Below are 16,479 nucleotides of genomic sequence, written 5' to 3'. Positions count from 1 at the left end.
GCGCCAGCGCTGCCCTGATCTCCGCCGACAGCCAGCCTCAGCAAATGATGCGACGTGAAGCCGCCCAAAGCGCCCATGTGACCCTCTGTGGTCAGAGGGGAGGAGGGGGGAGGGAGAGGGAGGTGTGGTGGTGGAGGAGGGGGGGAGGTGAGGGGAGCCAGGGGGCCCGTGTGCCCTCAAGATTGCAGAGGCAGAAATCAGGGCTCTGCTCAGCAATGAATAAAACACACACACACACACATACATGTTAATGTACACACTGGAGCACATTCACACAGAGACAACCCCCCCCCCCCCCACACACACACACACACACATACAGAAAGACATACACACACACACACACACTTGCAGACAGATACACACATAAACACATACATACATGAATGTGTACACAATGGAGCACATTCATGCAGAAACAACTCTCCCACACACACACACGTACAGATACACACACACACACAAAAACACACACACACATGCCCATTTACACACTGGGGCACCTTCACACAGAAACAACCCTCCAACACACACACACATACAGACAGACATACACAAACTCAGACACACACACACATACATACATACAAGCAGAGACATTCCCTTCCAGCTGAGTGGCATTGACATAAAAACCAGCATGCTCGGCACCAGATATCTGCAGTCTTGCCATTGTCCCCGCACTAGTTCCGCACCACTACTGGCCACACACATACAGCTAGACAAATACACACAGCTCTAGTATCCAGACTCATTTAGATTTAAAACACAGCTGTTTGCATCTCCTCCTGGCAGCCCGCCACAAGCTCCTGCTCAGAGGCAAGTGTTTGGGGTCAGAGGTGAGGTGTTAAAGGTGAGGTCTGGAAAGAGGTGTGTGTGTCCATGAGTGTGGTAGGTTTTTCCAGGGCTGCTCTGTTATGTTTATAGGAGGACCCTTTGTGCAGATTTTCCAGGCTTACCTACAGGTGCGTCAAAGTCTGTCATATTTCCAGACCAGAGAGAAACCCCTGTATTTCCATTGGCTCCCTCTGCTTTATTGCACACTGCCTGGCATGCTCTCTCTTTCTCTCTTTATTTCTCTCTGTTTCTGTCTTTTTCTCTGTCTCTCTCCTTTCACTTTTAATATCCCTCACTGTTTCCTTTCTTCACCCTAATGTATATTCTTCCTCTCATCATCATCCTCATATTTACCTCTCTTCTTTAGTTTCCGTCTTTTCGTCTGTACTTTCCCTCTGCTCTTTCTCCATTCAGACACATTGTTCCATAGTGTCATGAAGACCTGGGATCAAATATTACTTGGAATCACTTCAAGTCCTTCATCTGTGCTCAGTCTGGCTTAAGGGACAAACAGCGGACTTCCAAAACAGCAAACTCTGCCCGTGCGATTCACCGGGGCAGGGTGAAGTGAATAATTAGCATTGTTTTAATTGGTTTGAACCCAGGTGTGATGTCATACAGTTGGTTTGGTGAGTCAGTGTAACCCTGCCAGCAGCGTCTGAGGCGGAGCTCTATTGGCCTGATGATAAAAATCTTATTTTATTGGCCAAGATTTCCGCCAAGGGTTATGACTATGTGTGTGTGTGTCTGTTTGTGTGTGTGTGTGCGAGGGCTTTGTAACCTGTCGTAGTGTTGCAGTGCTGGAGCCCAGAGTGAGAGGGCCCTTTTTTCTCTTTCTGTGAGATCTCCTCATTTGTTCTATAGTATATTCAACATAACTGTGCTTCCAAACACATAAAAAAACATTTAACCCTGGGATGGTGCTTCAATTAACATTATCACAATGTACTTAGCAGATTTAAGAAATGGTGGGAACTGGGACTGGGTGGAAATAGTTGGCTGAGGACTATTTGAAGCTGTTTGATTGGTTAGTAAGTAGGCCGAATATGGCAGGCACTGCTTTTATTTAGCATTTCTTCAGGCTGTAGAGCAGCTGGCTGGACAGACTCTGTGAGATTCAACTCAGTAAACCACAGTTCAATAAACTGTGGTCCGTCAGGCCATTGCGCGGACACATTATTGATTGTTCTCTAGCCATGGTTTTAAACATATGCAGGCCACACAGTGAAGTTCTATTAGTACCAGAGACCTGGCTACAGGATGTGGAAGTCGTTCCGCTACCATCCCAGGAGAGAGAGAACACTGAGTGGAGGGATGACCTGCTTCATTTTATTAAATCAGAAAACCTTTTCATGTGTTAAGATTTCTCACAAAAACAAGCGTACCTCTGATGAATTATCTAGAGAGAATCAAGCATATACAGTAGCAATATTTTTACATTTAACTCAGGTCCTGTCATGGAGAGTTTGCGACCCGCTGACAAAATGTAGAAGACTGTGACCAGAAAATGTAAAATGCTCAAATGTTGCTCTCAGAAACCTTTGCCGCTCCCTCAACGACACCTGGTGCTTATTATTAGATATCAGATCCTATTTTTTTGATATACTGTTATAGGCAGACTTATTATCTGATATTAGATCCAACTTTTTGGATATGCTGTTATAGACATACCCCACAATATAATTCAGAACATGAACACTCATGTTTGTCTTGGTGAATTGTATTTCATAACATAAGAATGTGAGTGTGTGTTTTCTCCCACTCTGGTCTGATTGGGTTGGCAACCTTTAAGGTGAAGCTGCATATAGAATAATTTTAGTTGGCCATGGCTGTTCACTGAATGGACATTTTTCAAGCGATCTTTCCTCCCCATATTCATCTCCTCCTCATCCTCCTTAAAGAGGAATATTAGTCTGTAGCTATCCCCACATGTCTGATGTACTCTGCACCTCCTTCCTCCTCCTCCTCCACTGTCTGAACCCAGGTCCAGAGATGAAACACAGGGATACCCCCCCACCCCTGTCTCTCCTCTGGTGTCCGTCTGTACAACTGAAACTCGGTGTGACAGAGGCAGTAAATGGTACCCAGATCTCAGGAGATTCCCTCGCCCTGTTGTCTGGTGAAGATGGAGGGGATTCAGATTTCAGAGCCCCCCCCCAGCCCGTTACTAAGCAGACTCTTCCAGATTCAAGGTGGACACTGATCTGACCGGGCACCCTCTGGCCTGCCGGGTGTCTCCAGTCTCTGAGGCTATTCCATGGTGTTTTCAGTTGAGTCACAGGTGAATGGAATGCTCTGGAACCATAAAAGCAGATGTGCCTTCAGTTTTGGAGCAGGTGCCCGTTCCTCCACCGCCGTGGATGCTAGTTCTCGTATAGCAATTACACTGACAATGAGGAACAGTGATCAGGTGTCGTTGTTGTGTCGTTGGGCACCTGGCGCCCCCCAGCCTGTGGTAATCTCAGGCTGCAGGTGCCGGAGGTCTGTCATTTAGCAAATGTCTCCTTTCCTTATGCTTTGCAGTGGGGACTGCTTTAACCCCTCACACACCACAGTGCTGGTCCTCAGTGTTTAACCCCACAGTGACCTCAGACACCTCCTCTCACTGCATCAAAACCCCCGTTATCCACTTGCTAACTCCATTTCCCTGGCCAGTGCTTATGTCCTGCCTCACCTCTCCCCTTCGTCAAGCTATCCAGAACCCATCTCCCCCTCTTTCTTTCTGTCTCTCTCTGCCCATCCATCAGTCAGTCGGCCAGTTTGTCTGTTCTGCTCTGATGGTGTCCTGTTCGGACCTGGCAATTTATTTGTTTGGCAGAGAGAGAGAGAGAAAGAGAAAGGGGGGGGGTGAGAAAGAGAGGAGAGGGAGAGGGTTACAAAGGCAGAGAGAGAGAGAGAAGGGAGAGGAGAGGGTTACAAAGGCAGAGAAAAAATGCTCTGCATTACTGTGCAGCGGGAAGATACAGAGAGTGTTTGTGTGAGTGTGCGTGTGTGTGTGAGTGTGTGTGTATGTGTGTGTGTTTGGCAGGAGGGGACCTTTCCACAGGTGATGGTTGTAACCTGGACTGAGCCCTTCACTGCAGGCTGTCAGGGCTCTAATTGGCCTGACCGGTGTGGAGGAGGAGGAGCTTACACTGTAATGCATCATCTTGCTGTCAGCCATCTCCTTCCGGTGCACAGTTATGACTCAGTGAACAGGATGTTTTGAAATATCATTATATTTTAAGTACCTGTCAAAACTTTATATGGAGTACAATATAGTGTCTATGGGACTGTATTGTGCTGATGTATGGTAAACGCCCTGTCCAATGGTTTATGTCTAATGATATTCCCAATAAAAACAGATTCAGCAAATACTGTAATGGGATACACAGCAATGCATGATAACACAAACACACACCCAACGTGCAATGCGTGTGTATTTAAGGAGCCCAAATCCTTTCACAGGGGTTCTCTGTGTATCCGCTTTGGTGTTTGTAGCACTTCGGCAGTTTCTGAATGTGTGCAATCAATCAATCAAATTCATTTTATAAAGACCCTTTTGCATCAGCAGTTGTCACAAAGTGTTTTTACAGATACCCAGCCTGAAACCCCAAAGAGCAAACAACAACAGAGGGATGCACAATGGTCAAGAATAACCTGCAAGTGGGTTCTACACTTAAGAAGAAACCTAGAGAGGAACCAGACTGAGGGGTGGCCAGTCCTCTTCAACTGTGTAGTTAAGTGTATACACTGGGAGTGTAAAAGCAAGGAAACACACTTTACCCGCCATTTTACATTGTCCTAATCTACCAAACCTTTGTGGAGAAATGCAGTAAAATAGTGGTTCCAGTATTCCAGTGGTAACGCCCCTGCCTCCATCTACATTGTGCGTCTCTCTCTGCTGGGCGTTCAGTACCCATCTCTGCCCTTCACCACAATTCCTCTTCATCTGTTTCCCTATGATTTCCACTGTCAATAATAGCCTGGAATAAAATACAATGAATAAATAGAGTGGGTGTTCCTTAAATGGATTCATGTACAACGTCTGGCAATCCGATTTTTCCCACTTTACATTACAATTTAAAAAAAATCTTATCTAAGGTGTAGTGTTAGGGGTTTTCAAAGGTTTCAGGCTTAAGACGTTGCTAGCTGCTCAACATAATTCTGTTTGCTGCCTAGATGTATTGGGTTGGCAGACACTGAATGAGGAAGCCTCCACTAAATGGACTCCATTCATTTGTCATGTAAATGCGTGTACAGAAAAGTATGAAAAATATATGCAGTCATTACTGTATGTGGCGGTGGATAAGAGCATCTGCTAAAGGACGTTAATGTAAATGTAAATGTGTGCTGATGTCAGAGTGCTCCTAGCTATCTCTATGCATGTCAGAGCTCTCAGCTCCCAGGTGATGTATTTCTCAATATTGAAGACCTCTTCCCCCCTCCCTCATTTCTGCACCAGCCACCACTGTCCACACTTTGACTATGCCAGCATGCTAGCGGACTGATACTGCAGGTTAATTCATGTTTGCCTGCATGGATGTGTGTGACTACCGCTGACCAGGTTAGGTCTGTCCTGGTCTGGTCTAGTCTGTCCTGGTCTAGTCTGGTCTGTCCTGGTCTAGTCTTTCCTTGTCTGGTCTAGTCTGTCCTGGTCTGGTGTTGTCTGTAATGGTCTGGTCTGTCCTGATCTGGTCTGTCCTGTCCTGGTCTGGTCTGTCCTGATCTGTCCTGGTCTGGTCTGTCCTCATTTTTTCTGCTCTGTCAAAGCCCCTGGAGTACTGTCAGCCATTTACACAAACACACACTGTCTCCTATTCTCTTTGAAGTCAGTTATCGGCAGGCCAGAACAGATTGGAGGAGCAGAGGTTGAGATCTTGGCCTTCTCCCTCCAGGCCCCTGTGTTTATCACTGTAATTACACAGCTAGTACCGCCAGTTAACATGCTACACCCAGCAAATAGACTTACTATGAACAACAATCGCCACAACTACACTCCCCCAGATATAAAAGTGTCATGGTACAATGAGTTTTCCCATTATAAGTTAAAGTGAAATCCATAGGGATGTTTTTCTGATGGTCTTTTTGATGGTGTTGTGTCCAGAGGTTCATTTCATTCGCGCTGTAGCCTCTGTGCTTTTGTAGGTGGCCCTTGACTTTAATGCCGGGATAACATCATTACAGTTCTATTTCATAAGGCAGTCTTGTCGTGCAGAAGGCCAATGGGCTATGTCACGGCGAAGTTAAATGCTGCTGAATCTTAGGCTGAGAGCCATCCCCTCTCATTAGCCCTGACTCTCATGTCAGTGTGGGTAGTTGTTAGCATTTGCTATCAAGGTTGGCAGGTCGTTGGCAGGTCCAGTAGGCCGGTACTGCTGACCTACGTGCCCACAGACTGCTGTGGTTTATATACACTTCACCAAACAAAATCTTGGTTTTCTGGGCCTATGGGTCTCTGACACTTCAATCAATCAATCAAACAAATGTATTTATAAAGCCCTTTTTACATCACCAGTTATCATAAAGTTATTTTACAAAACACCCAGCCTGAAACCCCAAGGAACAAGCAACAACTGCGTTGAATTTCAGTGGCTAGGAAAAACTCCCTAAAAGATACAGACATTTCTGAAGAAACCTAGAGAGGAACAAGGCTTGGAGGGGTGACCAGTCCTCTTCTGGCTGTGCCGGGTGAACATTTTAAGAGTACAAGTTGTAATAATGAATAAATGCATGAGGGCTGTGTCCAGAGTCTATAAAACCTAATCCAGGTCAGAAGCAGCGGGGTTAGCAGAGTGGCAGCTGGAATCGTCAGGTATCATCTTGATATGCAACACAACCAGGAGGACTTTGGACAGGGACAGCAATGACCCTGGTACTGTGGGCCAAGACCTCATGTCTTCCTACGTTAAAGAACATTTAGAGAGCGCATTCCTTAAATTTACAAGGATTTACAGTGGAGGAGAACTGATCCTACTCCCCTGGCACAATAATATAGCAGTGTAAAACCTTGGGGCTGAGATAGGGGTGTCCAGTGACACTGTGGCCCTATCTGGGGGAGGCCCCGGACAGGGCCCAAAATGCAGGAAGTCAATCCACCTACATCGCCAAGCATCACCCAAAGGGACACCAACCAATCACAACCACCCTGAAATGAGGGCTGGGGATTGCCAGCAGAGTTCACCCCAATTGCAGGATGGGCTCCGCCCCTAAATGGCATTGGAGCAGTGGCGAAGCCAGTGACTCCACCCCTAAATGGCATTGGGGCAGTGGCGAAGCTATCGGGGGTGCAGGAGGTGTGGTTGCACCAGGGCCCGCAATGGGTGGGGAGCCCGTGCTTGGCCTCATTCATAAAATTATTTTCTAGACTATTTCTATTTTAAAATGTTTTTCTGTTATCATAATCAGACGCAGATGCTGGTGTAATCTATGGCAGGATCGGCTTGACATGAATATATATCACTCCATAAGTTTTAGTCCCATGTCTTGCATCCGGGCCTGGCGTTATCACGCTACATCAATGCATTGGAGAGAGGGCATACTTCAGAATGCTTACAAATCTCTCTGGTTGCTGCTAAATGCAAAACGTTTTCTTAAAAATTATCTTACACCTTCTACCCTAAATGGTTCTATTGTAGAACATGTACTACTAATATCTTGGAATATGGTTAGATGAAAATTTGTCTTGAATATACACATCACTGAGTTGGTGAAGAAGCTGAAGGTAAAGATTGGTTTCTTCTACAGAAACAAATCATGTATATGAGCAAAACATAGAAATACACATCTGCAAGCCACCTTTATGTCACAGCTAGACTATGGCGATACATGCATGCTTCAATGTGAGTTCCCTCTCTTCCCCCCAAAAATCCCAAAAGAGGAGAATAGAGGTTAGGAGGTAGATGATGGAGAGCTTCTTGCTTTTAAACTCAGAAAAAACAGAAATACTTGTTTTAGGACCCAAGAAACAAACTTTTGTTGGCAGATCTCATAGTGAACCTCGATGGGTGCATGGTCGTGTCCCCAAAGAACTGTGAGAAACCTCAGTGTTACACTCGGCCTTGGCCTCTCCTTTGATGAACATATATAATATATCTCAAGTGCTGCTTTTTTCCATCTCCGGAACATTGCAAAAATCTGAATTTGTATCAAAAACTGATGCAGAAAAACAAATTCATGCTTTTGTTACTTTTAGATTAGTTTACTGTAATGCTCTTCTCTCCGATTACCCTGATAAATCAATAAATAAACTTCAATTAGTGCCAAACCCGGCTGCTAGATTCCTAACTAGAGCTAAAGAAACTGGACACATTACTCCAGTACTAGCCTCTTTACACTGGCTGCCTGTTAGGTCTAGGGCTGATTTTTACGTTTTATTGTTAAAGGGCCCAAAATCGAACCCAGTGGAATTTTTTTTGGACAACAAGAAATTGAGATTGAAACCCATCAGTTACATCAGCCTGGGTTTTATCACTAAGGACATTCTGGAACCGGAAGCAAGTGTTTTTATTTAACACATCAACATATCCAAGCTTTGATAATGTCCTTCACTAGCAATGTATTTGCTGTAATAGTACTATGTCGGGGTCTAAAACCAGATTGATATCTGTTAAATTTTCTGTTTTAAAATGTAAAGCAACTGTGTATTTACAATTGACAGGCATGGTATTTTACAGATGGGTTTTAGTTATCAAGGTCACTAAAATCCCCATTCATATGCAGTGGGAGCAAATTGTCGGTTTTCCAAACTTTAGGTATAACCTCAAACTCTTGATGGTCCACATAATTGAGAATGAATCCATTACTCTTGCTCCTGGACAACAAAGTGTGCACATGTCTATGACTTCCACAGGTCTTACCACAGAGCCTCCCATTATAATGCTAGACTACTGCTGAGCACTCCAAGCCGGAGCCCCGGTCACACCCCGACTCAGCCTCCAGAGATGACTGAAATTTATGAACCCACAGTAGTGCTATGCACAGACACAATGTGGGCAGATTAGGAAAGTTCTGGACTGGAAGTCGATGCCCCCATAGTTGATGGTGGTCCAGCAAAGCTGTTGGCCGTGGCTAAAGTGGTCTTAGATCCCACCACCGTGGAGGGCTCAGAAGTAGGACCATGGCTGGTTAGCCGGTTCAGAATAGGAACATAATTTATAAAAGTCCAGCCAGCTACAGTCTCCGGCTTAGATCCTATCAATGGGAGGTTCCCCCTTACAGAGCAGAGGCCACTCCAAGGAAGAAAGTCTGCCCGATGATGAGACTGCCCAGTGCAATGAGCTTTCATCAGCTTATTTGAGAATAAGAAGGTAAGAGAACATTGTTTCCGCAATCATTTGTGTAAAATAGCTTTTTTTTTGTCCAACAGTTGTTCTTGTTAGCTCTCAGCGAGCAAACAATTATCACACTGAAATTCTGGTCTTCCCAACTTGTCTCGGGACAGGGCAAAATATGCACAGCTTCAAACAGATTCACCCTAAGAGATGTGTGACACAAAGCTTGATAAAATAACATTCACATTCTCTCTCTCCCTTTCTCTCTCTCTCTCACTATATATATATATACACTCACCTAAAGGATTATTAGGAACACCTGTTCAATTTCTCATTAATGCAATTATCTAATCAACCAATCACATGGCAGTTGCTTCAATGCATTTAGGGGTGTGGTCCTGGTCAAGACAAGCTCCTGAACTCCAAACTGAATGTCAGAATGGGAAAGATTTAAGCAATTTTCAGTGTGGCATGGTTGTTGGTGCCAGACGGGCCGGTCTGAGTATTTCACAATCTGCTCAGTTACTGGGATTTTCACGCACAACCATTTCTAGGGTTTACAAAGAATGGTGTGAAAAGGGAAAGACATCCAGTATGCGGCCTGTGGGCGAAAATGCCTTGATGCTAGAGGTCAGAGGAGAATGGGCCGACTGATTCAAGCTGATAGAAGAGCAACTTTGACTGAAATAACCACTCGTTACAACCGAGGTATGCAGCAAAGCATTTGTGAAGCCACAACACGCACAACCTTGAGGCGGATGGGCTACAACAGCAGAAGACGCCACCGGGTACCACTCATCTCCACTACAAATAGGAAAAAGAGGCTACAATTTGCACGAGCTCACCAAAATTGGACAGTTGAAAACTGAAAGAATGTTCCCTGGTCTGATGAGTCTCGATTTCTGTTGAGACATTCAGATGGTAGAGTCAGAATTTGGTGTAAACAGAATGAGAACATGGAGAACATGCCTTGTTACCACTGTGCAGGCTGGTGGTGGTGGTGTAATGGTGTGGGGGATGTTTTCTTGGCACACTTTAGGCCCCTTAGTGCCAATTGGGCATTGTTGAAATGCCACGGCCTACCTGAGCATTGTTTCTGACCATGTCCATCCCTTTATGACCACCATGTACCCATCCTCTGATGGCTACTTCCAGCAGGATAATGCACCATGTCACAAAGCTCGAATCATTTCAAATTGGTTTCTTGAACATGAAAATGAGTTCATTGTACTGAAATGGCCCCCACAGTCACCAGATCTCAACCCAATAGAGCATCTTTGGGATGTCGTGGAACGGGAGCTTCGTGCCCTGGATGTGCATCCCACAAATCTCCATTAACTGCAAGATGCTATCCTATCAATATGGGCCAACATTTCTAAAGAATGCTTTCAGCACCTTGTTGAATCAATGCCACTTGGAATTAAGGCAGTTCTGAAGGCGAAAGGGTGTCAAACACAGTATTAGTATGGTGTTCCTAATAATCCATTAGGTGAGTGTATATATATATATATATATATACACACACTGAACAAAATTATAAACGCAACATTTTGGTTTTTGCCCCCATTTATCATGAGCTGAACTCAAAGATCTAAGACTTTCTCTATGTACACAAAAGGCCTGTTTCTCTCAAATATTGCTCACAAATCTGTCTAAATCTGTGTTAGTGAGCACTTCTCTTTTGCCTCACAGGTGCGGCATATCAAGATGCTGATTAGACAGCATCATTATTACACAGGTGTGACTTAGGCTGGCCACAATAAAAGGCCACTTTAAAATGTGCAGTTTACTGTATTTATATATATATCTCTAGCTCTCTCACTCTATAAAATCTTCTTGAACTTATCAAGTCTGCCTACCTACCAACCTCCCACAACACTTGAGTACAGCAAAAAAAAGACAGACAAAGAGATAACAGGAGAAAGTGAGCGAGACAAAGAGAAAACAGGGGGAGAGAGAGAGAAACAGATAACGGAGGAAAAGAGCGAGAATGGAGTGTACGCTAGAAGTGATAGTGAGAAATAAAATAGATGCACAGATTGAAAGAAAGAAAGAGAGAGAGCGGGGAGAGGATGGAAGGAAGGAGGTGAGCTGGGAAAGGGAAAGATGGATGGAGCGAGGGAAGGAGGGATGGAGCGAGGGATGGAGGGAGGGAGCGATTTAATAGTGTAATTAAGTTCTTGATAGCACCCTGGGAGATGTGCTTTGGCCAAACTCCAGGACAGCTTAGCACTGCACCACGGCTCTTCAGCCTGGCTCCTCTTCTGCGTCTATGAGAACAACACACTGACACATTCACCTCACCCTGATACTCACAAACACAAGCTCTGTCCATGTGAATTTGAACACACACACTGCCCAAACACACTGACATATTCCTTTCACCCTGCATCCACAAACACACAAGCTCTGTCCATGTGAATTTGAACACACACACTGCCCAAACACACTGACATATTCCTTTCACCCTGCATCCACAAACACACAAGCTCTGTCCATGTGAATTTGAACACAAACACACTGGGCGCTGGCAGCCTCCACAGCAGCACATTAAGAAGAGGAATGACAAGACGAAAGAGAAGTGACGTATGAGTGTGAGCAACTGTCAGTCAAATCAGGCACACACAGATAAACAAAGAGCAATACACACAGTGCTAACACATTTACAGACACACATTACTAACAATTGTACACACACATTACTAACTGCCATATATTCCCACACAAATTGCTTACACATACATACATGTTGCAAACAATAATATACACACACACACACACATTACTACAGTAACTCATAAACACTAACATTACTACTGTAACAATCATACACACACACACACACACACATTACTAACAATCGTACACACATGCATTACTAACTATCATATATACACACACATTTCTAACACATACACACACACATTACAAAAAAGTATACACACACACAAATCATGACACATATGCACACTAATACTAACAATCAAATACACACACACATATTACTAACAATCATATGCACTCATACACACGCATGACTATCATAAATATTTATATATATATATATATATACACACACACACTATTAACAATTATAAACACACATTACTAACATTCATACACACACACTATTAACAATTTTACATACGCACATTATTAACAAGTATATACACCCACATGATTAACAATTCTATACAATAACATACATACATTAAACAAACATGAACACACACAATCATTACTAACAATCAAATCCACACATTTCTATCAATCAAATACACACATTACTAACAGTCAAAACCACACATTACTAACAAATAAATCCACACATTACTAAAAATCTAATCCACACATTAATAATAATCAAATCCACACATTACAAAAAATCTAATACAGACATTAAAATCAAATATACACATTGTTACGGTTTTTCCCCAATTGCTAAGATACTTTTAATGAAAGTGATCTTCATTATAGCTTAATCAGCATCGCGCTATTTTTTCATGAAACAGTAATTTCTTTATGCTTTCACTCAACGCCAAGGAAAACAGTGAATACAGCTTTCTAGAAAAAACACAAAACTCCCTTGACTGAATCCCATCAAACAAAATGAAAAACATTTGGTCTTAGTGGATACAAACAAATCCCTGGAACACAAACCTCTTCTGCAAAAACCAAATCTACAAAACCTAATCGCACAATTGTTCAAACGACAATCAGTCCTTATTCATGCATAGAAAAGGTCACCTATAAGTTGTTATTTGCAAGAATGGACAAAGCAAGGGGAAAGGAATAGGGATTCAGATTTCTGATGATGGAGTAGGTCAAAGTGGCATACAAAGAACAATAGTATAGGAGGAAATTTGTGCCACAGTAATTGACCATGTTGTCAATCATGGGGCTGGGCAGCCGATCAACTGTGTCCTCAATATTCATATTATATTCATGATCTTGACTGACATTCTTTATGCATTGATCATCTTTGGTTTTAGGGGAAAATAATACAGCCCATAATGTGCTAATATGTTTACTTGTCTTTTATGGTACTTATTGTAATAATAGTACTGTATTATTAAATGACACAGAGATAATAGAGATAGCAATTGTCACATTGGCCGGCAGTATTTCAGGTTTGCCTGCACTGCAACTGTTTTGGAAAAGTGAATAATGCTTGAACAAAGCTGCTCAAGCAATTGAGGAAAACTGTAACAATAAAATACACAAACATTACTACCAATCACATACACAAACACAATGTTCACACATACACTGGCATGCGTAAATATATTTTGAGCATGCTTGCACTACCACAACTACCACCAATCCCACACACACAAACTACACGCACACAAAATACACACACACACCAAATATACACACACTATCTATACACACACACACACACACTGAGCTATTTCTCTCAACATTGATCTGTAATAGCTTCCCTGCTTCCCTAGCCTCCCTGTGCCTTGCCTGGGTGATGTGGTCCTTTTATACGACAGTAGCTTCTGACTGGCTGACTGGCTGCCTGGCTGGCTACAGAATCACTCCTCTCTTATCGCTCACTCCTGTGTTTATCCCTCACCCCTTTAACTCTCTCCTTCCTCCCTCTCTCTTGCTTTCTCTTAATCTCTCCAGTTCTCTTGCCTGTCCTCTCTCTTTCTCCCTCCCTCTCTCTCTCCCTCTCTCTCTCCCGCTCTCTCTCTCTCTCTCTCTCTCTCTCTCTCTCTCTCTCTCTCTCTCTCTCTCTCTCTCTCTCTCTCTCTCTCTCTCTCTGTAACCCAGCAGGGCCTTGTCACTATGTGGTCTGGTGACAGTACAAAGAAAGGACATTAAAGTGACTCATCAGGTAGTTTAAGAGGCAGGTCCAAAATGCGGGAGGTTTGTCAAATTTTTTGGGATCCTCAACCCTAGAGTGGGGTTGTGTGTTTTGTCAGAGTGTTATTAGCAGGTTTTACTCCAAATCATCTCCTCTACCTTATCCAAATATATTCCTCTGCTTGTAGGGACCTCTCCTAACAAGTTGTTTTCGTACCCTCCTAAATCTTTTCCTCCCTCATTTTATGCATTGGACATTCAGTAACTTGCATAACGATGTACAAGCCTGTAGTTGTCCTGGCATTTGGCTGTAATTGTTGTGTTGAACCATCTCATCGTTAAGGCGTATACTACATTTCCCTGACTTCCACCGCTGGCCTCTATCCACATAGTGACAGTAGTGGTAGGTGGATCCTTTCTTTGATCTGCAGTAAGTTAGCTGGCCATGCCACACACAAAATAATTTGGTTCTGATCAATTTTCTATAGAATTCTACAACAACATGAAGGAACAACTTAAAGGCTGCACAGAGGCCAGTTGCATCCAGAAATAATTTTTGACTCAATTTGACTCAAAACATCTTTGTAGGTTGTGATGTCTTTCATTCGCTGTTTCTTTTTTGGTCATTTTTTTTTTGTTATAAATGTCTCTTTACTTTTTACTAAATGTGTTTCTTTTTCTTTCTGTCCATCTTTTGGAGGAAAAAAAGCACACACCTCATTTCTGTGTATCTTCCATGTCGGTTTTTAGTCGTGTGTTCATTTCGGATATTTAAAATAGGATATCCACAGGGTTTGTAAATATAGGGTTACTATCAGTATAATATTTAAAGTCACAATAATTATTTATTTGTTTATTTTAGGCACTGGAAGGGTGTGTAATTGTTTTTCACATGTAGAAATATTTTGAATATTGGATTTTTTGGGGAGCACTTCATTTTAGATATTCATTGTGAAAGTATAATTACAGGAGCAATTACCCCGTAACAATTATTGTAGTATACTCATATTTACATTGTAATTACAACATGTAACTTGTGGTATATGCATTCTGTAATTACTGAAGTATAGGAATAAATGCTTATTACCACAATTGTAACAAATGGGCAGGTTTCCACTAAATTCACCAGCTTAGTTTAGCTTTGATCCTGCAGCTGATTAAGTAACAACTGCGACAAAGGTTTATATCCCTGGTTGGCTGAGAGATTAGGGCCCGTGATCAACAGGCCCCAGTTACGTACCCATGAAGGCGCACTTTTCAAAATGTCTCCAGTCAATAATGTTACTAGCACTTGCCCACAAAATAATGGAACCATCATTCAGAAAACCAAAACTCAAAAACTGGTCAACCTCACTTACCGGCATCTTTCATTGAATAAGTCGCAATATGTTTTGTTAAATAGGATTTCAGTAGTGAGTACTTATTTCAGATCAATGTGAGCATTAATCATTCATACAGAACCATCCAAGTGGGGGAATTAAGACACCAAAGAGAATGTAAAAACTGCAAAAGTGCATTTTAATTACTAGTTGTTACACATAATTTAGCTTGTTAAAATTGCATATCTCCTACTTGTACTCATTTGTCGATTATTGTGCTTCTGGTACCCCTTGGGAATCAAACCCACAACCCCAGCATTGCAAATTCCATACTCTCCCACCTGAGCAGTTACGTGTTGTTACAGTGTTACTTGTTGTTAACTATGGGTCTAGTGCAGTGTTATGACACTGGAACAATAAACGTTACACATTTTTATGAAACCTTCAGTTGTACTCAGGGGCATTTTAATGCTTGGCTAACCAGCTGGACACGGGCCCCCGGCCACTGACCCAAGACAAATGCCTTGATGTTTGATGCCTGTCATCTCTGTCTGTGCTGCTGAATGTACAACAGATCTTTGGTTAAATATATATTGGTAAATCAGTGAGGAAACCCCCTGCTGCACAAAGCAATGGAAACATGCTCTACTGTTGTAATTAAGTTAACAATGGTTGGTACATCCTTCACGTTGGTACCTGTAAACTAGTAAAATGTCAACTTAAAAGGATGAAAGAACAGTCCAGTTTTAAAGAATTGCTAGGAAGCCTTACAAGAGGGAGAGGGAGCGAGAGACAGGCAGGCAATTACCACCACCTCCTCTCCATCCCCCTTCTCTCCCCTCGCCTCCTGGCCACGCGGAACAGGAGCAGCAGAGCTATAGGGTTTTAATTGAGAAGCGTGTGTATCATTCTCCTGAGTTCAGTTGGGATCTGGGATTTGTCATCGAGGACTAAAAGGGTTGTGAAAAGATATCGACAGTGGCTGGAAAACAGCAACGAATATATATCAGTTATTTCAATTGTTTGTTTATCTGAACTGAATAGGATACTTGTGCACCGCTGCATGCACTTTTTTCCCTCTGGAAACCGCGTAATAATTGCGCACTGTGAAACGCCGAGCTGGAGCGAAGTCTATTCGGTCCTGGACGCACGATGCTGATCGGTAAGTCTCAAGATTTTTAGCTTCTATTCTGAAACGATGATGATGTGGCTTCGAGTGCTTCGTCCGTTTTCTTTTAATTTCTGGAGACGCTTAG

The 16,479-nt window shown here is 42.9% G+C and overlaps 1 protein-coding gene across 2 annotated transcripts in view; it reads left to right on the top strand.

Moving 5' to 3' along the window:
* znf385c (zinc finger protein 385C) overlaps positions 1-16,479 on the top strand; it is a 188,273-nt gene that overhangs the window by 110,586 nt on the left and 61,208 nt on the right. Inside the window, exon 1 of one of the 2 annotated variants that reach the window (XM_029123138.2) lies at positions 16,042-16,385. The exons of the other annotated variant lie outside the window; for it this stretch is intronic. Coding sequence (XP_028978971.2) covers positions 16,376-16,385 — 10 coding nt within the window. The 5' untranslated portion in view covers positions 16,042-16,375. Of the gene's footprint in view, positions 1-16,041; positions 16,386-16,479 lie in introns of those variants that run through there. 2 annotated transcript variants of the gene reach the window in all.

This window comes from Esox lucius, chromosome 11, assembly GCF_011004845.1.
Source record: "Esox lucius isolate fEsoLuc1 chromosome 11, fEsoLuc1.pri, whole genome shotgun sequence".
NCBI lineage: Eukaryota > Metazoa > Chordata > Actinopteri > Esociformes > Esocidae > Esox > Esox lucius.
This window is presented reverse-complemented; position numbering and strand designations above follow the sequence as displayed.